Raw genomic sequence first — 25,249 nt, forward strand, 5'->3', positions numbered from 1 at the left:
AGTAAATCATAAACTGTGTAAGAAACATACTCCAACCACGTCGTGGCAACACCGAATCTGGCTGGTTCTACGAATAATGCAGACAAGTGACCGAACGTAAGAATGATGTATACCGAGCAATGCAGCAACGGCATAGAACGCGGGCATTCGCAGAGGAATATTCACGGCTCAGACGCGAAGAGAAACGAGTTCACCGCTCCAAGAAGCATGCTTTGGAAGAGCAAAACATGCGGGAAATCGAGCAAACCAGAGAGGTGTACGGACCGATACGAAAATTTTGCCAAGCGGATAGCATGTCACCGAAACAACGTTGTACCTAAGGTAACCTGCTGTCGCAACACGGATGGAAGTCTGGTTAGTTACCAGCCAGAGATCCTCTCGCGGTGACCTCAGCACTTTGATCAATTACTCAACGACCAGGTTAATGAACAGCTAGAGAATCCATTAGCAGATAGTGTTAAGCATAGAAGAAACTTAAAAAGCTATCCGTTGGCTGAAAAATAACAAGGCACCCGGAACCGACGGAATTGCAGCTGAACCGGTCAAGAATGGAGGTGCACGACTAGAAAATGGAATTCATCAAATTGCTACTGAGGCGTGGGATAGCGAATCATGGATGCCTTGTGATTGGAATCATCGGTATCATCTACCCCGTATACAAGAAGGGAGATGGGTTGGACTGCAACAACTACAGGGGTATTACGGTGTTGAATACCGCCTATAAAATATTCTCCCTGATCCTTCAGGATCGTCTTGTCCCGCACGTCCAGGAGATAGTCGGAAATTATCAAAAAGGATTCCGAAACGGAAAATCAACCACTGATCTTTATCATGCGGCAAATCTTGGAGAAGATGGCTGAATACAGAGACGACACATACCATCGCTTCATTGACTTCAAAGCCGGATATGAAAGCATAGCCAGGGTAAAACTATACGACGATGTGAGCTCTTTTGGAATCCCGGTCAAACTGATAAGGCTAGTTAGAATCATTATGACGTCACTTGCCAGGAGATGGAAAACTCTCAGGGCCTTTTGATACCATCAAAGGTCTGCGCCAAGAGGACTTGCGTTAGAGAGAGCCATTCGTGACTGGACGGTGGAGTTTTGAAGTCATCCCAAAATTCATCTAACTTGGGTCAAAGGTCAGCAACGAGAATAGCATGGTAGTTGAGTTGCGCGCTAGGGCTAACCGTTCATTCTACAGTCTGAGGTAGCAGTTCACCTCAAAAAATCTGTCGCGACGGATGAAGCTGGTACTATATAGCTTGTAACCTTTGTTTGTGCAGGGTGTTTAATAGATCTCTTGCTTTCATGTTCAGCTCCAATAAGAACAATGTGACAAACTTATTTTGTGCAATAACCGTAGTTGGTCTTGGCCTGCGCCTTGGACTTAGCTATCTATGTCTTCAGGCCTTCAGTCTTTCATCAAGAAGCTTTTCATTCGCCCTTATTATGACCTGCATGCTTCCAACTCATCACTTCACAGCGTAATATGCCTTTCACTGTATCTTGTGTGTGCTTCGAGATCATTCTTATCCCTCATTATTATACCACGAATGGTATGGAAAAGTAGATGAAAACATACTCAGCTCTCTGGCAGGTGCAAACAAAATAGGTTAAAGAAATGGCAAAAAAAAGTATGCGCGTTTTTGCGCCAAACAAAAATGTGTCGAGCGCGTGCAAATATATGATAAACAAGTAATAAGAAAGAGGCGCTGCGTTGGGTCGACGGTAATTTAATTATGATTCATGACAGTGCGAAAACGCCCTCAAAAGTCTTGAGCAACATAGCGCGCGGATGATTTTTTGTTTTGTTTTTCTTCGACAAGAGGGAATAGTGTTGTTGCCTTCCTTTGGCAAATATTTCCCCCGTGCATTTAACGGTAGGGCAACGGTTCCAATAGCCGTTTTTCCTGCCAAACATGCGGCGCCTTCCGCAGATGGATCACGATCGTACTTAGGAGGGTTCAAGAGGGCGATACACATCTGCAGTGAGGTTCCGTTCCCGCCAAATGGTGTGTGTGTGTGGACGGACAGGTGCCGGGTGTAACAATAAAGGCTACCAGGCGCCTAACCAAACGTGTGCCCGAATGGGGATCATATTTAACATTTCAAGAACCCTCCTCCCGGGAGAAAAATCAAGTGGGCCAATTTTCCGGACATAAAAACACGAACCAGAACACCATCACCACCGCCGTTTGTGTGCGTGTAGAAAGTGAAATAAGGTCAGGTCGACAACCGCGGGCGGGTCAGGTGCAGAAGGTAGGCGCTATCTGATGCAACAACGAACCCGTGATTGGCCGCTTTTCCTGCGCAACCTAAAAACATAAAACGGAGCAGGCGCACTGGGTGGGGTGGCGCTGCCTGTGCCCATCTGATTTTCACCTAAATGGCACACATTTGGGTGTTAACTCTTTGCTTTTGAAGGGAGGGGCGCAGTTTTTGTTTTCGGTGGCTTTTCGCTTTTGCGCCGCGTCTACGCCGGGAGTGTGGTGTCTTGCGAGAATGCGCAGCAGTCGTTTTAATGTGGCTAGATAAACCTCTTGAGGTAGCCGGAGCGGAGCGCTGCGTTGTCGTGGACCGGGTGACACACAATGGTGATGGTGGTGGCGCAGGGTCTTAATGCTCTGGCCGAAGAATAACAGCAGCTTCTTTCGTGGTGGGGTTTCGTGCTGCATCTCGTTTGTAGTTAAGCCGCATTGAGAGACGCGCATTTTTTTACGCGTTTCTTCGCTATCGCACATCTTTCTGGGGCAGGCGTGGTGCGCCCTCATCACTTGCTTTGGCGCGAAACTCGGCGCCGTAGATTGTTTGCAGTTCATTTAGCTCAGCGTCGGGTGTGTTACCAAATTGCGCTGCAGGAGGGGAGTAGAGGGTAGCAGATTGCAGATTTGCACACCGAATGAGGAAATTCCGCTTAAGGTGCGGGAAAGCGTCCATTTTCCAAGTGGTCAGCTGTGAATGAATGAGAGGTTTTGACAGTTTTGTGTGTCTGTTTGGCACCGAATAACGCCCTTGATGAGGTGTAGGGAAAAAGGTGTTCCCAATAGGTTGGAAAATTTACTTAAATTTGGAATTCTGCGAAGGATTTTGTAAATAACACAAAAAGCATTACAATCACATATAGTTGGAAACAAATTCCAATAAGTGTGTTATTACATTCTTATAAGACACATTCAATGCCGCGCTTCACTATATCGGATGCTTGAAATGTAAAATTGGCAACAAAGCGCATTATTTTAGGAATTTCCCTACAACAGTTTTACTATTTTTGTTTATTATTTCACAGCTGAGTTTGCGCTCGTTTTTTTTTGTTTTTTAGTTGCCCGCCTGGTCATTTATTTTTGGTTATATTTTGAAGACCACACGACTATGTACATGCCGCCCCAGCATCAGCATTCATCGCACTTTATGGAAACAAAAGTGGGCAGAGTTATTTAAAAGTATCGCTAAAACAGTTATTAGCGCTCGAAGCTAGCAAATCCCCAAGAAACATTCGCTCGGTGTCGAGCACAAGACACAGAACAACAGGAACAACAAGTACCTCTCATCGCAAAGGGTGTGCGATATATGCTTGTTATATACACATCATGTTCATATGTTGAGCGTAGTTTAAAAACCAAAAACTGCTTAACCATGTTTGTGCCGTTGCCTTTTTGTGTGCTGCATTAATGTTAGTACGACCGTGATGCGCCACACGATCGCCCCAGCGGGTCCAAGGCGGCACCTGGCGAACAACGGCCTGCAACGTGCAGTTTGTGCAGTTCAATCTAAGTTCGATCGAGACACAGGGAACGGGGTTTAGTAGTTGTAAACCTTCTTATGCAATAGCGCGATAAAACGAAGAACGGTGAAATCAGTTAATTGATCATTTTAATTGCTGTACAATTGTTTCCCCCGTGCTTGCGGCGTGCGATTAGCTTCACAAAGCCGGGGTGGTTTGCTTTTGCGGTCTATTGATGTCACCTAGTATCAACTCTTTCTTTTTCCGGTATGTCTCTAGTGCGATTTAGCAAGAGGAAGTGTTGTTTTTGTCTGTTGTGGCTATTACGGTTTAGCGTCCATCTTTCTGCAACACGTACAATGCGCATTCGGAGCGTATAAAAACATGGCTGTGTTATACGCTGCTTTATATTGCTGTTTAGGCAGAAGCTTTAGAACCACTGCTGTGCTTCACAACCACACACCACATGGACGGTAAATGGAAACAAAGCGAAAATCAATTCGTATCTAAACTCCGTTGCCAATGCTAGTGATAGTGTTACTCTACTACCTGCTCATGAGACGTCGTTACTTGTTGTGCTCGATTCGAGACATTGTGCAGTTATTTCTCGATTCCTTTTGGTGGCGATAGAAGTAATGCTTGCATTGCCAACAGTTTACATCCCATCCCCCCCCGGAGAGGGAACAAATGGCGTGTCCGAGTAGATGTGGCGAATGTTACAAATGTATGCTATCAACTGGCTCGCAAATAGACTCTCCAATACACCCTAACCTCCTACCCCTGTCTGCTTGAAACGAGTGTGTCACAGCTGTTGTCATTAGTTTTGATAGTGTGCGACGCAGCAGATGTTGTGCTTTTGTGTTTTACTCTGTGTTTTTTACCCCACCGAATGCTAAAACCTACCCACCCACACTATACTTCACCCTTCCCCATCACTCCCCGCCACAAATCAGTGAACCACGATGTGTGCTCCTGTGCTTGGGTTTCTCTGGTTCACTTATTTTTTTTCATATGCCCTCATATTCCGGTTCATTATAAACAAGTTAATATAAATATACAAGCTACATTGCGTTCACCAAAAACTTACTAGAAATGTACAATACAACCTCACTATCTCTCCCTTTCTCTCACCCCGTGCCGGATAAAACCTTACACCATGCTGTCTTTTCTCGTTCAGTCCATCAATTTGCATCACGGATAGTCGTCGTTCATTGTGGTTCTCTTGGCTTATTTTGAGTTGATAGTTAAACCGAACAGAATCTCATTCAGAAATGAGACTTTATGGTCGTAGCGCGTTTCGTGTTGGTTTTTGAGCGCCTCGTTTCATTCGACGCGAATGCTCGTCGGATAAGTGCAATGTCACACACCCACACGTGTGCATTCTCTTCGTTTTAGTTGTTTATTCTCTTGGCGAAGTTGGCTGTTGTGGTTGCTGCTGCTGCTGCTCTTGCTGCAATAGGACGTGGTTCCGTCTTCGAAGGTTGAACGAAATGGCAGCCGCCGACATGAGCGAACTGTTGGATAATCCGGACAGTGTGCCACTGGCGCTGCTGCTTGCGCTGCTACCGCTGCTCATGCTCCCAGTATCTTCCGTGTTGCTACTGCTGCTGCTGCTGGTGGGGCTGCCATCGGAGGAATTGCTGCCACTGGGATAATTGCCATCGACAGTGCCGGTGGCTCCCCCACTGCTCGGCTGTGGCGCTGCAATTCCTGCCGGATTGTTTGCGTAAAGATGCGCATTTTCACGCGCACCGAATCTCATAGTCACACCATACTCGTCCCGGTATTGCTCTTCCGGGTGGTGGGGTGCCCGCTTGGATGCATCCGTCTGCGCGTCCGTCTGGCCGGCACGAATTCCTACCATTGACCTGCTGGCACTGGCGGCACGGCTAATATTGTTGATCTGCTCCTCAAAGTACCGATCGTCGAACAAGGGCTGTGCCGGTGGCTGATCGGCCTGGTCAGTCCCTTGCACGATGGCGGCCTGCTGTGGAACATTCTGCAGCCGATTGTTCGTTGCGTCGGCACTCGGGTCGGGTCGGCCGGTTCGTGGTTCGATTCTCACATTATCCCCATTGTTTAGCTGCTCCTCTATGCTTTCGTCGCCCGGATTGCCGTCCTGATTCATGATAATCTCGTGACACAGTGGGCAGCGATCCTGCACGTACAGCCACTTTCGCAGACACACGCCGTGGAAGTAGTGATTGCATCGTGTAATCTTTGCCGATGTCATATCCTGGTGTCGATGGGATGGGGTGGTTGGTAGCCGAGAAGAAGGAAGGAAAGGAGGGTTGTTAGTTGATGAGTGAAATTGGCCGCCGAAAATCAACAATTTACCTGATAGCAAATGGCGCACACATCGTCAAACTGCTGCAGCTGGGCGGTGGTGGCTTCCGGCAGCGAGGAAATTTTGTGCACCGCCGTCCGGCGCTTCATAAACACGACCCAGCCGGCACGCGCCTCGCACCAGATGTTGAAGTACGCATGGATGCCCATCATCAGCGCACGGATGGCACCGCCTATTGGAATCATTTCTAAATGTAAGCGAGGCATCAAGCAGTACAAACCCGACATTTCGTATGGAAGCGGAAACACGGGGAATATGGGGGAAATTGTACAAGGAATGGGGATTGGGGCGTTAGGGGTGGTAGTAACATATGCAAGGGGGACAAGGGCAGTGAGAGTAGTCGTGTCCATAATTGTTGTTTGGTGGTTTTAGTGGTGTTGTAGTTGTAGGGATTTGTTTGTACAAAAATATAAGCAACACAAAAAAATAGGAAAAAGAAGGAAAGGAAAGAATGAGAAAGAAAGGAATTTGTAAATAAAACAAAGTAAAAATAATACAAAAACCTGTGCTGTACTTTACAACCTTCTGACCCATTTAAGAGTGAAATGAAAAATGCGTTTTGAGTGCCAATGTTACCTAATTAGCTTTGGTCTATCTTTAAATATTCCCTGTCCGATTCAAATGTAACTTTCTACTTATTTTTACAACTTTAAACAATAATGATGCCTTTAATGTTTTTTTTTAAATAATTTTAAAAATTAAACCTTACAATAAATACAAACACAAATATTCATACACTTAAACCAATGAAAAAGTGTTTAATGTGTAATTAAAACCCCATAAAATATAGATTCAGCTCCCACTAATGGTAAAACATATACCATAATAATAATAGAAAAATATAATTTAAAGGTAATAGAAAAAAAAGGAAGGTGAAATACATGATTGTCTGATTACATTGCTTCAGAAATGCTGCTACAAATGTAGGGCAACTACTAATTAAAAGAATTATAATTTGAAAAGGGTATTTTTGCAAGTGTATGATAGATTTGCATCGAGTTAAATGTTAACCAAATCTTAAGTTTAATTTTCACACAAACGCCTAGCAAACTACCAAACAACAAGCTATTGGAGAGGAAAACGACAGCGAATAAAAGGCACTGGAATGGTGTCTGCAAGGCGTGGAGCATCCCGAACAAACGAAATCGTACTTACCGGATTCAAAAATCAGTATCCAGGCGCCATTAAAGAACAGGAATATGCCGAAGCAAAACTCGACCGAATTTCCAAACGCGCGAATGTAATAGACGTAATCGTCCAGCTTCTCCCAGAAGGTTTGTCTCCGGGCATCGAGCAGGAACAGCGTGTATGTTGCCAAACTCACCAGAACCTATAGCAAAATGTGAGAAGCACGGCTTGTAAGTGATTTTAAACGTAACGGCTGCCTAATCTTTCGATTCCTTGCTCGAGATTGGTGCATGCTCTTTTCCGAGTTGGTGCTACACTGCTTACCTTAACAATCACTTCAACAGAGAATGCTGTCACCGCTAGCAACCATGTGGATGGGGAGTGACTGGCCCACAGTACGGCCAGCAGGGATCCGGGCGCAATGAGAAGGAAAGCACACACTATTAATGCCCGTGCGTGACGCTTGCTGTGAAATGCAAACAAACCCCGCATAGTGGCGTGTGAGTATAAAAAGTCATCAACATCAGCAGGTAGTAGTTGTAAGAGTGACACAGTGAACATAACCGGGGCGAGGCGGAAAGGTGTGTCGTGTGTTGTTATGGCAATCGAGAGAGGGGAGGAACCGATTTTAGTTGGAAGTTTGGAAACCACCATACTTACCGCGAGGGATTGCGGGCCGCACTCAGTGACATTAGTATGGGTGCAACAATGTTGTGCAAAAAGTGCAGTAAAGCCGTCACGAGCAGGCACATATTGCGGCACAACCGAACAATGCGCTTGTCCGGCGACAGCGAGGTGAGCCCGGTTTGCAGCGCTAAAATGTAGAAAAGTATCGCCGACACCGTACCGATCGATTTGTCCTCGTCGTAGTCTTCGGACAGCAGGAACAGCTGGAACATCTTGCCGATGTAGTGGCAGATCAGCGAAATGATGCTGGTCATGCCGAGGACGGCGGTGAGCGTTTCGCACCCGCTGACCAGCACGCTCTGCACGGTGGCCGCAAACCGCAGTGGTGCCTCGGACGACATCAGCAGGCTGACGAGATGTTCGGTCAGCCGAATGGTCCAGAAGACGCGCAGCACGCACGGCACGTTCAGCCGCTGCCATTCGTTCTCGATCAGCGTCGCGATGCCAAAGTTGCTGGCAAAGTTCCGCGCGTGCTGGTAGCCGCTCAGGATCGTTTTGACCACGTCGAACGAGGAGCTCCACAGGGCAATCTTGGACAGCACGAGCGGCAGGATCGCGGCAAAAGCGGGGGAATGTTTAAGGACTAGCGACGGCAGTGGCAGCATTGCAAGCAACAGTGGCATTAGGAAGCTGAACGGAAGCGCTTTTTGGACGATTTTGTGCCTGAAAAACGGGCGAAGAGGGAGAGCAAACAAAGTGAATTAGGGCGGTGTGTCGAAGTTTCTGTTTAAAGGATACGTTTGTGCGAGATGTGTTGTTGCTTACCGTGGTCCCAAATGAATGTAGGCGAAAATGACTCCCATCAGCCATTGGGCGAGTAGGTGGGGCAGTATTGAGATCAGTACACCTCCCGGGTCCAGCAGACGGTCCATGTTGAGCGACAGTACGTCCTCCAGCAGGCTCGGACTGTCCGATATTACCGACAGGGCGGAGACATTGCTCCAGTACGACAGAAAGATCAATCCCACGGAGACCATGTACATGTACACGATCACTAAATGGCGCGTCCATAGCATAAACACACACGCTGCACTAATGGCACCTGTAGAATGGATGATAATTTGTGGAAAAAATCGTTATAATTCATACAATTAATAATTTAATAAATTGGTTAATGTAAATGTTAATGAACAGTCATATTTCAAGAAATCATGCATAGTATATTGCACCTTCAAATCATCCGTAACGCCTGTATCTTCGTTATCTCACCGATTACCCCCCAAATACACTGTTGAGAGTGTGTTCCTCGTGCGTTGACGCACAGTTTACAATGCTCACTTTTGTTCCGTGAGTTGTTTGCGCATTAGTATGGCCATTGGAAGCCAAACAACAAAGACAGCATTTGTCGGTGCATGAGTATGGCATTGGCTTGAAACACGGTGTACGGTTGTACTATGACGCGAAACTCCTGTTCCTGCGTAAGTGATCGTGCATGTTTTGTGAGGGGTTGGGATGGCGTGCCAGGGGTCGGTGCGCCATCGTCCACGTCCACGATTAATCCACGAACGATACGCCACCCAACCTCCCCAATCAGCCCAACACCCAACGCCCGTGGATTGGGCCGGCGGAACGCACAGCTGAAACGTTATCAGGAAACATGCTGAATCATTGAACCAATACCCGCCACGCTTTTGGTGGCGTACATGTATACAAACTGCTTTCGTTTCAATAATTTAAAATCGCGTGGCAAGTTAGTTTTAAAAGTGTAGGGGTTTTAGAAAAGTATCAGCAATTTAATAGGTCTTGGGAACGTATTCATTATTAATTGATTGGTTCGAACGGTCCCCGTTTGTCACGCGATGGTTTCAGCATTCGATGGAAAGCGATAAGGAAACAACAACAAGTGTTCCGGCAACTAATGCTTCAATTATACTATATTGAGACAATTCTGAACTGTAACTACAGAACAGCCCGGGCTTCCCGAGCAATGACAAAAAAATCCTGCATTAGCAGAGAATTTAATATAGCGGTGGATATGGTTCGCTCTACGCCGGCAACAGACATGATTCGTGCGCGAGGCGTGATGCTGCCGTTGGGCCTATGGAGCATGACGGGCTGGTTTTGGTTCATTAACTCTTCATCCCTTGGCCAGCATCTTGAAGGTCGGACAGCCACAGACAGACCGAGCGGAAACAGCTCTACTACCTGTGACGCATTTAGACGCCTGATGGTGTTGATACATTAGAACAATAATGTTAAATCCACGAAGCCACCAGCCAGTTGTATTGGTTCTGTAAGCATTTGGGAAGATTCGAAAATGCATACATAAAAGTGACGTCAATGAATGGCGGGCGAGGCGCAAGCAATAGAATTTGATAAAAGGTGACACATTTTCTTGCATCCTTGCCCGGGGAAGAACGAATGAAGATCTCTGGCCTGCAGCACGCCATAGAGAATGCAGACCGACCAGATTCGTTCAATGGGGGGGTATGCAACAGAGACGGGTTGCACCGAACTAACCTACATCCGAGCCAAGGCTACGGCCTCCCGCTGTTGCGTCTGTGGCAGGTGTGCGTGTATGTGTGTGTATGAGTGTGTGAATGATGTTCGCATGTTCTTTGCAAACAGGTTGGCTGACCCTGTTCGATGCTGCCGGGGATAGGGAGACAGCCGCACAGGTACGGCAGCAGACGGTGCAGAAAGAACAGTTAGAGCAGCATACTAGAAAGATGCTTGGCAAGATGGATGATGACCACGACTTTTCCTTTGCGGATGCGGACCACAGAGTGATGTAGTTGACCGAACGGCCACCTTCTACCCACTTACCGAACAGACAGATTAGAAACTTCAGCACGGCGAGCGAGACGAACTTGTACACCTCGATGCTGTCCTGCATCCCTCGGTCGTCGTCCGGAAGCATTGCAGCAACGGGCGGGGAGTCCAGATTGATGGCGCTACTGTTTGCGGGCTGGCCCGCTGGCTGCCCAATCGGCACGCCCATGCCAATCTTGAGGATTTCGTCGATGATGAACAGGCTGGGAACGCGCATTATTACGTCCACCAGACCGAGGACCTTCGTGCGTACCACGGACATTTTCGACGGGCGAATGGGGGAGGAGGGGGGTAGTAGCAGTACAGGTTGTGACGTTTTTATTCGCACTCACTGATAAATAGTAGTAAAAAAATATGTATATATGTACACAACACAGTCACACGCACACACAGCTAGCTATTTTCACTTCATCACCAGAGTTGACCCACTTGGGGCGCGGGGGTGGCGAGGTTTTGGGCAATGCAAATTTTAGAACGCTGATAAACGTATTCTGTTTGCCACTCGAGCGGAACTGAGCGGTCTGGTTTGGTGCAGCTGTGTTAGGTAGTAATAATAATTGACCGAATGGATCAACACGACACATCACTGCTGCGGTCCTGCGCCGCCTTCCATTATGTGTTGCCACAGCTGTGGCGCTCGCGGAGCTCTGGCGAGAGAAGCTCTGGTTCGAGGGCCACCACCACCGTCACACACTGCACAATTTAGGGATATTTTTGCATGCCACACATGCCGTAAGATCTGCCACTGGGACACTCGGTTTTAAGCACTCTCCGTAGCGGGATGTTTGTTTTTCGATCGATTTGTCGTAATTCCGTGGGACTGCAGGACAGAACAGTTTCGTTGGTGTTATTTTTTGCCCTTCTGTTCATGGGCAAGGTGTTTAGAGGCATGGTAGCGGTGAAATTTCGAGAGTGTTTTGACGTTGTGACGTTGCGAGCAACATTTGGTGGGAATGTGTTGACTTGAATTAAAACAAAAATTGATGAACTTATTATACACATTTTGTGCAATTTGTTTTCTTTTCAACATTTTCAAAAAATTAAATAATTCCTTGTTCTAAATCAGGCTGACACAACGGAGTGTACTAAAACGAAACGTCAAAACACCTCGCGTGCAGTAATCTTGGTAATGGTGTTTGTTTTGATTTGCAGCTGTGATGAAATTGCAGCGGGTTGTGGTTGCTGTCGCGAAATAATAGTTTTAAAAGAACAAAATACGCATGGAAAATAAACTAGATAGCTACCGGAAAACAAAACGTCGGCAAGCGCTCCTGAACGACGTTAAGGATAGGATTTACAACATGGTATCCTTCCACCAGGTGCAAACGGAGGAGAAAGCGTCCCACGTCATTATAGAAGCGGATGTGAGTACAGGTGAAATTTCATACGCGTTGCGAAAACCAGCTATTGATGAAGGGCTTCTTTTTAGAATGAGCCACCACCGAAGGAAAGCAACAGTAGGAGGAAAGGCGTGGAGGTGGAAGTTGCGAAAATCAAAGCCAAAGCTTTCCGTTCCTTTCCCAGCCAGCCGGAACCAGCGACTTTCGACGAGTCGGATCATTCGGTCAGTGCATTAACGAACGTGGCAGAAGAGCCGGAAGCTAAACCGCGCTCCTGGCTTACGTATGTAACATACCTGGTGTACTTCCTCTTTTGGGCTACCCTGTATGCCATCGCGATAGAGCTTCGGTTCGGAGTGGTCTTTCTGATGCTTTCGGCGCTGTTTGGAATCTACTTCAATACGCGCACCAAGAAGGCACCGGGCGAGATAAGTGCGTACAGTGTGTTTAACGAAAACTGCCAGGCAATCGATGGCACCCTAAAGGCTGAACAATTTGAGCGGGAGATTGGCATAAGGCATTGACTGTGGTGCTTTGGAGCCAATCGTCAGATAGATTTATTTATTTTCGATCGTTATACATGATTAGGAATGTATTGGACGGGTGAGATTAACGGTTTACAACACACAAAAAAAAAACGCAATTTTTAAAAGGGTAATGAATGAATCATTGTGATTGAATATAATGTAACACTATATACATAGTTTGGCAATAGTTTTTTTTTTTTAATAACACATTGTGGTTGAGGTTTTGAAAGAAAACGAAGTTATTCTAAAGTTGTTTTAAGAGTGTATTTGTATAGGGAAAGTGCGATATGTTGTTATTATCCTTTTTAATTTATTTCAGAAAGCACAGCCAGCGGCAAGGCATCCACTTTTTGCTTATTTATAGGATAAAAATGTTAATTATTTCAGAGTCTAAAATTATACAAACATGGAACGATATGGAAATTTATAGATGCGAGAAACTGAGCAACACTGAAATATTTATAAATAATCCGTTTTATCACAAATACAGTGGAACCCCTCATAACGAGTACCCCTTACAACGAGTTTTTCGCATAACGAGCAAATCTAAATGCTCTACAAATACTTATCTTAACGAGTAAAATCTCGCATAACGAGCAATTTCATTGTTGTTCCCGATAAGAAATCGTGATCATTCCGAGTGTGTCAATACTAAGAAATGTTAAATATGAAGCTATTTCCGAAAGGGGCAGTGTGTGAATGTGGAGGAAAAGTGTAAGAAAGGTGACACATTTACGTCCACTATTAGTCTAAAACTCACATTTCTGTTCTATTGGTGTCCTCGAAATATTTCAAACAGCGATGAATGCAAGGGATATTTTTAAACCTTAACATTCGGAGGTATAAGCAAAACAGACCTACTTAATTAAAGTCGACCGATTGATTGACTTGCATCCCATTGAGAAACTTACTTATCCGGTGCTACATCCGTTTTGCGGTCTTGGCCTGACTCAGGAGACCGCTTTACAGTCTTGGCCTGCAATCGCTCATGGTCTCGTGCCTTCGTCTGCCAATCCGTTATTCCGGTCTGAATGGTGGACGCTTCCACGTCATCTTACCATCTCAATTTGGGCCTACCTCTGTCATTGTGGACAACCTAAAAAGACTTTACGGGCTGGGTCGACCATTTCAATGGGTACAACATGGCCAGCCCACCGGAGCCTGACGAGCTTGATACTGTTGAGCTTCTCGGATTGATGCGACAAGTGCCTATCAGGCAACACCGAATGATTGCCAATCGGGCCACACTTTGCACACCACACACACGATTGAACTCTGAATAAAGATCATTCCTGCATTAAGCGTACAAGCAAACACACGTCTTTTCATTTGGTAAAACAGTCCATTCGGTATTTCCACTTTGCGTTTCTCTTCCAGTTCAACAGATACGATGTACGACAGTGAGGTCGTCGTACATCTCGTATAGCTCGTCATTATAACGGCTCCATTGTCCTTCTACACATACGGGGCCAAAAATGAACTAACATAGAACCTAAACGTGCACTATGGAACAGAATTTAGCACAGAAACACGATCATTAAACTCAGTCAGTGAAATTCTCGGCTCAAAAGCGTCGCTGACGCCGTAGGAACGCACGGCACATGAGTAGGAACGCACGGCACATGAGTAGGAACGGGTCAGAGGAGCCAAATTGTGTTCTATGATCATCCAAGGTCAACATTGCCCGAGTCCGAATCGGCCTGGCAGGAACGTACTATATAGTCCCAGACTGTAGAATGACCGGTTGGCAGCCACCATCCTTGCGCGCAACTTAACTATCATGCTATTGTCGTCCTTTGACCTTTGACCCAACATAGGTGAATTTGAGCTGGTCTCGTAGTACAGTCGTCCACTCGTACGACTTAACAACATGCCCGTCATGGGCTCAAGCCCCAAATGGACCGTGCCGCCATACGTAGGACTGACTATCCTACTATGGGGGAATCAATAAAGTCACTGAAAGCCAAGCCCACAAGTAGAGTGGTACAGGCAGGCCTTGACCGACAACGGCTGTTGAGCCAAAAAGAAGAAGAAGAAGAAGGTGAATTCTGAGACGACTTCAAAAGTGCGTTCACCTATCTGCACGTCACGCCTACGTAGATTCTGATCATTTGTTGGTAGGCCCGCTGATGTTGCCACCATCAGTTTGGTCTTTGCCTCGTTTATCTGCAATCCGAGGCTCTCTGCCGCCTGCCCTTGGTAGACTTTTGCTACATAGGAGAGCCGTAGACCAATGAAGTCTATATCATCAGCGTATGCCAGGATCTGGGTAGACTTGTAGAAGATGGTTCCCGAAGTCTCTACCCTCGAGTCCCGGATGGCCCTCTCTAGCGCCAAGATGAATAGGAGACAGGCAAGCCCCAGTCCCCCTGGTGCAGACCATTTTGAAGGAAATTCAAGGGGACATTGTTTCAACACGTTTTTTTGCTCCTTGAACAGATGCTGTATTCAATATAATTTACGAATTTATTTATTTAATTTTTTGACCAGAAGGTTTTAAAAAAAATGTAAAATTGATCCTAGAAGAAACTAACGTTGCTGAACTCTAACTAGTCTAGAATGTTGCCTAACCGTAGAAGTAGAAGTGTAATAGTAGAAGTAGTACTTTCAAGCTGCATTGGAAGGAGGATAGAGAGCACATCAAGACCACAGAGTCAGAATGGAAATTAAAATAAAATAAAATTGATTCTGTTCGAATCGCTTGTTGTTAGTTTGAAACACAACCGTAAGATCACTTTGCATTGTAGTGCGAATAATTAGAAAATTTGCATATTAAAAATAAAGATACCTCTTGTTGTTTACAGGTAATTGAACATCGTTTACCTTTCTGTATAATATATTCAATAAAAAGACAAAAAACACGCAGTCCTTTGCGTCGACTACTAGTTGTTCATCAGTGCCGCTGGTACTCGCTGCGTCGTGTAGATACAACTTCGAGACATTTTTAGCGTTGCAAATCTCTGCGATACGTACTTTTGTGTACCGGGAGCGAACTGCCCTTTTTGGGTCCGGCCGATCAGTTCGCGGGGAGGAAACTGATTGCCATCGTTCGCCAATCGAGTGGCTGCCTCTCCCCCAGAAAGGGCATCAGCCCCTACAAGCGTCGTGGCAAGCGGCATGATAAGTGGGCCGCGCAAAACTGTGTCCACTAGAGCGAACGCACAACATCATGATCGTATCATGAGCGTGCGCGCATCGTCAATTGCCGCCTCGCACCATCATCATCACCACCACCGCGACCACGACGAGCCAAAAGGGAAAATGATTAATTAAAAGCTCATTGTCAGTGGCCGCCGACCACGAACTACGGGTCGGCACGAACACGAAAATCAGAGCGGAAAACTGAGTGTGTGTGTGTGTATGCCGTTCACGCGCAACCAAACGAAGGTGTTAAATGCAGCCACGCATTGGTTTGGCGCGCGTTGTTCGATGATCATTCATTTTCACCTGGCCATCTGCCCTTAGATAGAAAAGCTTCCCGCCAGGTTCTAGGACTCACGTGACACATTTCACACCGGCTAATTCGAAATCAATTGATCCGCCAGGAGGCGTATACAGCAAGCCCCGGGCAGTCCTTCGGGAAGGAGCGTGCCGAAATGGTGCCGGTGTGTTGATGAAAAGCATCACGATATCGCTGACCATCCCGATGTGAGTTGTCAATCGTGGAATTAATTAGTCAACCCTTGGGCCACTCTTTGATCACACTCCGTTGCACTGTACTCCCGCTTCGCGATCGGGGTCGGCCTGTCGATGATTTTCAACACGGTGTGTGTGTGTGCGGTCGGTTGGTTCTGCAAACCAAGCCTCCCAGAACTGCCTTCCACCGATGCAGCGGGATGCGTGTGCACGCGTATCTTCTTCGATTGACTCTGGTGAGTGACAGCAGAACAGTTCGGAGGGAAGTAAACCCTTTTGGTCCAGTGGGTCCAGGCCCGTAGTTGGTTTGTTCGGCGTTCGAAGATCGAGCTGACGATCGCACACCGCGTCCGATCATTGTGGTCAATAGCGTCAATAGACCACCAGCGTCCCAGTTCTTCCGTGCTCCGTTTATGGAAGCGCTGTCCGTTTGACGAACATTTCATGAGCTGAAGGAGCGACTGTGTTGTGATTTCGTCACCACCGCCACCATCACCACCGATGGTGATCTTTCCCACCCAACAGGAAGACATTAGTGTGCGCATTAGAGACGCGAGTTTGTAGCGGACTCCTTTTTCGGGGTTCCAAAGCGGATGCCGCCGGTTTTGTCCGCGCGAAACGTCGACGATCGTCGGGCGAAACGGGATGATGATGACGATGATGGGAGGATTTGTAGCAATCGGGGTCGACCGGGGTTAGCTATCAGCTGAAAGGGGCAGCGGGTTCGAACAAAAAAGCAATTGATCTGTACTTAAAGAAAACGGGAAAACTATCGATAAGATAAAATACTAGGTGGCCACACACACTATCCTAATCGAGAGTGGAAAAACGGTCGGCCTGGTCGTCGAGCTGTTATGTTCAATTATTTATGTACGGCAATGTGCGATCGAACGATCCTTCTGGGGAAAATGGTAGCTGATAGCAAGACGTTGGGTAGGAAGAGTCCATCCGGACTGGAGCACCGATACCGCCACACCACCGAGACGTGCGCAAATGAATCGAATTGGTTAGCGCGGTCGGCCAAGTGTTTTGCATCGTGGTGGAATGTGTTGCAATGTTGCTTTTTTAGAGGTTTTTGTTTGTTGGTTTTGTACTGGAGGTTTAGAGGGAACATAGGACCAATAAACACCTTGATCGTGTTGTATCGATCGATGTATGGAGGTAAAAGACACAGCAAATAAAAACCCTTCATCCAATCTTGCTAATGGCCAGTCGATAGCTGTTGCCATTGAACGACTAGCAGTTGATCGTTTTTGCTGCTGCCCTTAAAGCTTTGTCCTGGGGCGTATGAGGGACAACTAAAACGTTCCTTTTAAAGAAAGCGGTGTGTTTAGCTCTAATTTAGACATGGACTAATTTATTTGTTTACAACAACAAGTTCTTGTTTAGTAAATTTAAGGAATATAAACGAAGCAGATGTGTCTGTTTTTTTTTAATATTTGGAAATACCTGAGATAATTAATTTCTAAAAGACATTGAGCTCTAGATTTATATGTAGTTTCTTTATATGATGCTGAATGGATTGGATTATTTTGTTATGGGTACAATATGGGTACAATATTTATGGGTTTTAAAAGAAACATTTGGCACCAGAACAAATCTAAAATGTAGAGCAAGTAGGTTAACAAGTTAATTATGTGCTTTCTGGAGCGCACTGACGACTCCGATCTGACTCCGCATGTTGATAGACGGATTCCAACTTCGGTTCGGTTATCGGAACCATTAGTTTCGCCCGGAGTCGGAGTGGTCCTGAGTCATCCGGAGCCATCCGGAGTCGTCCAGAGTCATGCAGAGTCGTCCTGTGTCGGAGTTGTTCGGAGTAGGTCGGATTCGCCTGAAGTCTTTCAGAATCGAAGTCTCCCGGAGTCGTTTAGAGTCTCCCGGAATCGGAGTCGACCGGAGTCGAAGTCATTCGGAGGCGTCCACAGTCGATCAGCGTCGACCGGGATCTGAAACGATCGGAGTCAATTGGAGCCGTCCGGGGCAATGTGCTTGTGGTCAGGTATTTCTTTTCGTAGTGTTCTTTTGTCCTACACTTTGCGCGTGCACTTCGTATACAGGCCTTTGTTTCGAAGGCCGACTCCGGTCGACTCCGTATGAATCCGACTTCGAGTGACTCCAGACGATTCCCAAGGACTCCGGATAATGCTGAGCGGACCTATCAAATCCTAAGCCGGTTCTGAAATGATCGGAATCCGATCGGAGTCGACTCCGGATTTGTGCCAAATTTACCCATCACTACAATAAATTAGGAAATTCTTTCGGCATCCCGCTGCGCAAATTCGAGCAGTTTCCAGCGCAGAAAATGTACCAAATTCTGCGCTGGCCAGCGCAGATTTTGGCTGGTCTCCCGCGCTGTTCTTCAGCGATTCCTGCGCTGGATCGCGCAGTTCGGGCAGTTCGGACAGTTCGGACAGTTCGGGCGGCGGCGGAGCAAAAAAACGGTCAAAAATTTAAAAAATAATGGCGCTCATTTTTTCGTCCGCTTCTTCCTCTCCTCTCCCTCCTTCACCCTGGCTTGCCTTACTTGAGCTTCAGCCCGTGCCTTCCGCCGCCAGCTGATTGGGTGTTGTGGTGGTGTATGCGTTGATACTTATATGTGCATTGCGGTTATGTATTGTTATTGGTGGGTGTTAGCATTTATTAATTTGTGTGTGACCTTGAGACGCTGTGGGAGAAGCTGGATTGGGATTCAAAGTGTTATCGGTGTATTGATGGTTTATTTTATTTCGTGCCGCTGCTGATGAGACCATTCGATGCCCCTGCCAATTGAGGGTGAAGAAGCCTATTTAAAACAAGCGTAGGAGAACGTCTAACACTAATCTAATATTTTTTAATTTAAACATGTTTCATGCTTCAACGACCTTCTAAGCATAATGAAGCACAGTGTATATTGACTATATAATTTTTTTTAATGTGCCGAAATCTTTCTCGAGTTTTTGTGTCTCGACACACACACACACACACGCACACAGCGCGGGGAAAGTGACCATTCACTCTATCATGCCGCGATCCCCCACCCCGCCCGGCGCTTTGGATGATGATGCGCTATATGATAGCTGATGATAGCGGAAGCGGAGGGGGGTTTGGTGGGGGGTGCGTGCTTGCATGCGCGCTTTCGTAGGTGCGTTCTCGCGTGCGCGCGTTCGAAGGTGCCTTAGCGCGCGCGCGCGTGTGTGTGTGTGTGTGTGTGTGTGTGTGTGTGTGAGAGTTTGCGCGCGTGTTTGTATGTGTGCGTGCGTTTTTAAACCCCAAAACTATTTGATTCTGATGCGTACATTTTCATCCACTGCGGCTACAAAGTCCATGCATTTTCGATCTCGCTACCTAGGAGACAATACAACCATTTAATTGGCACCACCATCTTTGCGACCTGTTGGGGGTATTAAAAAGACACACGATCGAAGCAAACGTGCATGTGATATGTTACACATTTCTTTCCAATTCCGCTAGCGGACGCAAGTGGAAACAAAACTTGAATTGAATTCATACAAAAGAGAATTCTGGTTTGGTTTATTACGGTGCGCGTATGATACTGCACCTGTCCGTCCAGAATCTGGTGGCTTGTTGGTTTTGAGTCGGTATCATGACGCCGTGCGACCGGCACTGCCTTGGAATGGGTTCGGATCGGTAGGTTCATGTTTTGGTCGAGTGCATTCCGTGCATTTGTCGCGTCACAGCGGTAGCCCGGCAGCAACAAAGTCAAGACAAACTCTTACCCGGGTGTGGACTGCTATGCTAAGTTCTTGTTATTATTATTGGCGTAATAGCCAACGCGATCATGCCGGCCTTTTCAGGACTTGGGTACCACGTAGCCGGAGCCGGTGACTAACCCCTTGCTACGGCGGATGGTTCATACGCGACCCACGACGGGCATGCAGATGTGCGGAATGATGGCGGTGCCGCGGGCCCGCTCCTATCCAGTGTGCAACTTGCATACTGCCACACTGTCCCCTGCCCGGTGCATACGCAGGCAGGGGATGCACCTCCTCCATAAAAAAAACACCGTCATGAACCAGCGGTGGATCTAACGGTAGGCGGACTAGGCGGTCACCGATGATCTCTAGTCTTTGATATGCCGTATGTCTACAAGGATTAGCGAGGGAATGGTGGGAAGGAGGAACGAGGAACGAGGAACGAGGGAACGAGGGAACGAGGAACGAGGAACGAGGGAACGAGGGAACGAGGGAACGAGGAACGAGGAACGAGGAACGAGGGAACGAGGGAACGAGGAACGAGGAACGAGGGAACGAGGGAACGAGGGATCGAGGGATCGAGGGAAAGAGGGAACGAGGGAACGAGGGAAAGAGGGATCGAGGAACGAGGAACGAGGGAACGAGGGAACGAGGGAACGAGGGAACGAGGGAACGAGGGAACGAGGGAACGAGGGAACGAGGGAACGAGGGAACGAGGGAACGAGGGAACGAGGGAACGAGGGAACGAGGGATCGAGGAAAGAGGAACGAGGAACGAGGGAACGAGGGAACGAGGGAACGAGGGAACGAGGGAACGAGGGAACGAGGGAACAGAGGGAACGAGGGAACGAGGAACGAGGGAACGAGGGAACGAGGGAACGAGGAACGAGGAACGAGGGAACGAGGATCGAGGAAAGAGGAACGAGGGAACGAGGGAACGAGGGAACGAGGGAACGAGGGAACGAGGGAACGAGGAACGAGGGAACGAGGAACGAGGAACGAGGGAACGAGGGAAGAACGAGGGAACGAGGAACGAGGGAACGAGGGAACGAGGAACGAGGGAACGAGGAACGAGGGAACGAGGGATCAACGAGGGAACGAGGGAACGAGGGAACGAGGGAACGAGGGAAAGAGGGAACGAGGGAACGAGGGAACGAGGGAACGAGGGAACGAGTGAAAGAGGGAACGAGGGAACGAGGGAACGAGGGAACGAGGGAACGAGGGAACGAGGGAACGAGGAACGAGGAACGAGGAACGAGGGAACGAGGGAACCGAGGGAACGAGGGAACGAGGGAACCAACGGAACCGGGAACGAGGGAACGAGGGAACGAGGGAACGAGGAACCGGAACGGAATAATAACGAGGGAACAACACCTAACGAGGGAACGAGGGAACCGGGAAAGAACGAGGGAACTTGAAACCCGGGGAACGAGGAACGGCGACAAACACGGAACCGGAACGAGGGAACGAGGAACGAGGAACGAGGAACCGAGGAACGGGGAACGGGGAACGAGGGAACCACGGCGGAACGAGGGAACAACCGACTCAAAACCAACGAGGAACCAGAGGGGGAACGGAAACGGGGAACAGAACAAACGGGCGAGGAATAAACCAAACGGGAAGAACGGAACTCGAGGGAATGGAACGAAACGAGGAACGGGAACGAGGGAACGGGGAACGGAACGCGGGAACGGAACGGGAAAGGGAACGAGGGAGGGAACGAGGAACACGGAACCACGGAACCGGAACGAACGAGGGAAACGAGGGAACGAGGAACAACGAGGGAACGGGAACGAGGGAACGAGGAACAACGGGAATGGTGAAAGGGAACGGGAAAGAGGGAACGAGGAACGGGAACGGAACGGAACGAGGAACGAGGAACGGAACACGAGGAACGGAACGGAACGCAAAACGAAACGGAACGGAACGAGGGAACGAGGAACGAGGAACGCAACGGAACGAACACGCGGGCGAAACTCAACACACACGAAACGAGGGAACACGGAACACGAAACGGAACGAGGAACGAGGGCGAGGGAACGGGGAACGAGGGAACGAGGAACGGGAACGAGGGAACGGGAACGGAACGAAACCGAACGAGGGAACACAGGAACGAGGAACCCCGAGGAACGAAACCGGAAGCGAACGAGGAACGAACGAACTAGGGAACAACAACGGAACGGAACCGAAACGGAACGGAACGGGAACGGCGGGGAACGAGGAACGGGAACGAGGAACAACGGAACGGAACCACGGGAAACCGGAACGGGAACCGGGAACGAGGGAACGGAACGAGGGAACGGGAACGGAAAAACCGGAACGGATCGGGAACGAGGGAAAAAACGAGGGAAAGAGGAAACGAGGGAACGAGGGAACTGTGGAACGAGGAACGGAACGAGGAACCGAGGGAACGAGGGAACGAGGAAACAGGGAAAGGGAACGAAAGGAACTTCAATTAGTCCGCTAGCGGAATTGGAAAGAAATGTGTAACGTATCACATGCACGTTTGCTTCGATCGTTTGTCTTTTTGATACTCCCAACAGCAGAGCCGATCGCAAAGATGATGATGCCAATCCAATGGTTGTGTTGTCTCTCAAGTAGCGAGATCGAAAATGCATGGACTTTGTAGCCGCAGTGGATGAAAATGTACGCATCAGAATCAAATAGTTTTGGGGTTTAAAACGCACGCACACATACAAACACGCGCGCAAACTCACACACACACACGCGCGCGCGCACCTTCGAACGCGCGCACGCGAGAACGCACCTACGAAAGCGCGCATGCAAGCACGCACCTACCAAACCCCCCTCCGCTTCCGCTATCATCAGCTATCATATAGCGCATCATCATCCAAAGCGCCGGGCGGGGTGGGGGATCGCGGCATGATAGAGTGAATGGTCACTTTCCCCGCGCTGTGTGTGTGTGTGTGTGTCGAGACACAAAAACTCGAGAAAGATTTCGGCACATTAAAAAAAAAATTATATAGTCAATATACACTGTGCTTCATTATGCTTAGAAGGTCGTTGAAGCATGAAACATGTTTAAATTAAAAATATTAGATTAGTGTTAGACGTTCTCCTACGCTTGTTTTAAATAGGCTTCTTCACCCTCAATTGGCAGGGGCATCGAATGGTCTCATCAGCAGCGGCACGAAATAAAATAAACCATCAATACACCGATAACACTTTGAATCCCAATCCAGCTTCTCCCACAGCGTCTCAAGGTCACACACAAATTAATAAATGCTAACACCCACCAATAACAATACATAACCGCAATGCACATATAAGTATCAACGCATACACCACCACAACACCCAATCAGCTGGCGGCGGAAGGCACGGGCTGAAGCTCAAGTAAGGCAAGCCAGGGTGAAGGAGGAGAGGAAGAAGCGGACGAAAAAATGAGCGCCATTATTTTTTTAAATTTTTTGACCGTTTTTTTTTGCTCCGAACGCCGCCCGAATTTTGACGAAAAAGATTAAAATTTATACTTTTTCTGCGCACGCACGCTTTGAATGCTTTAATTTACATTTTATTGTAGCCGATTAATCAGATTCAGAGAAACTGAAGCCGAGAAACGAGAAAGATAGTTGAATTTATCAATGCAGTTTCAGTGAAATTTTTTAGGTATTTAGTTATTTTAGGTGTACTAGGACGATAACTTTGTTTCGCGTACGTACTTGTAGTGAAGGGTTCCAGATATTTAATTAGGCACCTACTCCACCGTGTTGGATTGCATGTTGGATGGATTCAAATGGTGACAAGAATCTTCTCAAACGTATTGATCTCGTGTGCAACATTTGTACATGCTCCAAGATTTAATGCTTTAGACGCAACTGGTGCTTATTATGTTACAATTTCGCCAATTGGAGTAGTCGTTCTGGTCCAGGTTTCTGAGTATTTCAGATCAAAAATACCTCTTCATACCACATCACTGCACAGCGGATAGTTATTAAAATAGCAAAACAACACCACATTTAGGTGTACCGTTACATCGGCGGATAGGAAAAATTAGGTCAGTAAGTAATTTCAGACCGTGCAAACAGACCCCCTTGAAATAGTTTGCAAACTTCTTTCTAGCAACAGTCCAACAAAGGTAGTTCACGATTTCCTTCACCGACTGCATTTGTTCCTATTGTTATCCAAAGCGGGGGTGATTGGACATAATTTCACGTACCACCCACCATATATTCCTTGTGGTGCAGCGAACATGGAACATTCCATTCGCTCTGCAACCGCAATGGCCCCCATACATCTTTGGCTGCACATTGTCTGAGCTTGCGCAACAAACAGTAACGGATGTGGACATTTTCCTTTTTTTCCTCGCTCCCCGCAAAGGGTGTAAAAACGACGCTTAACACATCCCTCTCGAAAGGGGAGACTCGTACTCCTTTTTTTTTGGGCCGTCTATCGTATGTGGAGAAAAGGTGCAGGAGCGGTATGGACGCAGGACGTTTTGCCTATTAAAATTTTTCCACATTCCATTTCAATTTTTCTCGCGGGCTACTTTTTCTGCGTTGCCCCGAGCAGCGTCATCCCGGAACTCGGGTAGTGAAAATGATTGCGGGAGAAAAAGCAAATGAAGTACCAGAGCCAAGCCTATGTGTACCGGAAAAGGGGAGGGGAGGTTGGTGGCTCCCTTAATAAGCTATAAAATGAAAATCTTTAATTTTTAATGACTCTGGCATTGCTGACATTGCGGCAACGGTGGCGGACAGGAGCCGTGGTAAGCCGTTTTTGCTTCGCCAGATCCATTCTTGTTTGGATGCGGTGTCCTTCTTTAGTCGCCCCCCGAGAGGAAGAGGGAGGTCCATGACGAACATCACGCGCTTATTTGGCATCGAAACAGATGTGTTGAGTGTGGTGGTTGCGGTGCGTTCGGTTTCGTTGCGTCGTTGACATTTTTGTGGTTCTGCCACAGAGGAGCCTTTGTGTCCTCTCGATCGATCGAGCGACTCGTCAAAAATAGCTTTTGGTAACATTTCGTCGTTTTCTTCATATCAAAGGGCAAGAGGCATGTCCATTTCCAGCCCGATTGTATGGCATTTCGGTTCGCTCTTATAACAATTTGTTTCGCCGTCAGTCGACGTTCAGTGCAGTGTCCGTGCGCTCGTTCGTTATTTATTATTGGTCGGCACGGTTTTGGGAGCCGCGAGCGTACGAGAACGGGGCAGGCAGGCAGGCATGGCCACAACAGGGATCAACGACAACTCTGGGATGGGTTTGACTCCGTGTGCTGTTCGGTATGAAATCTTGTCCCATTCGGGACCGCGGCTCCATCTTCCGAGCGATCGCGATCTGATGTCCGACGCGGATCGCACGTGGATGGTATGGACTTTCGCATTCGCAGTTTCGATCGGTAATGGTGTCCCGATGCTATAATTGATATA

At 47.6% G+C, this 25,249-nt stretch overlaps 2 protein-coding genes across 3 annotated transcripts; one reads left to right on the plus strand and one right to left on the minus strand.

Moving 5' to 3' along the window:
• Positions 1 to 3,236: 3,236 nt before the first annotated feature.
• Positions 3,237 to 11,592, minus strand: LOC120908788 (protein TRC8 homolog). Of its 2 annotated transcripts, none has more exons than XM_040320143.1 (7): positions 10,655 to 11,592; positions 8,654 to 8,930; positions 7,862 to 8,551; positions 7,526 to 7,667; positions 7,229 to 7,403; positions 6,064 to 6,260; positions 3,237 to 5,962 (listed from the first exon to the last, which is right to left on the minus strand). In XM_040320143.1, the coding sequence occupies exons 1-7, from the start codon at positions 10,920 to 10,922 to the stop codon at positions 5,126 to 5,128; spliced, it is 2,586 nt and encodes an 861-aa protein (XP_040176077.1). In that variant the 5' UTR covers positions 10,923 to 11,592; the 3' UTR covers positions 3,237 to 5,125. The 2 variants fall into 2 exon arrangements, with proteins under 2 accessions (XP_040176077.1, XP_040176078.1); XM_040320144.1 differs by having other exon boundaries at positions 6,064 to 6,245; positions 10,655 to 11,591.
• A 220-nt stretch (positions 11,593 to 11,812) lies between these two features.
• On the plus strand, positions 11,813 to 13,838 carry LOC120908789 (SAYSvFN domain-containing protein 1). The gene is made up of 2 exons (XM_040320145.1): positions 11,813 to 12,024; positions 12,090 to 13,838. Exons 1-2 carry the CDS (start codon positions 11,881 to 11,883, stop codon positions 12,522 to 12,524), a joined length of 579 nt encoding a protein of 192 aa, XP_040176079.1. The 5' UTR covers positions 11,813 to 11,880; the 3' UTR covers positions 12,525 to 13,838.
• Positions 13,839 to 25,249: the final 11,411 nt, after the last annotated feature.

Source organism: Anopheles arabiensis, chromosome 2, assembly GCF_016920715.1.
Source record: "Anopheles arabiensis isolate DONGOLA chromosome 2, AaraD3, whole genome shotgun sequence".
Lineage (NCBI taxonomy): Eukaryota > Metazoa > Arthropoda > Insecta > Diptera > Culicidae > Anopheles > Anopheles arabiensis.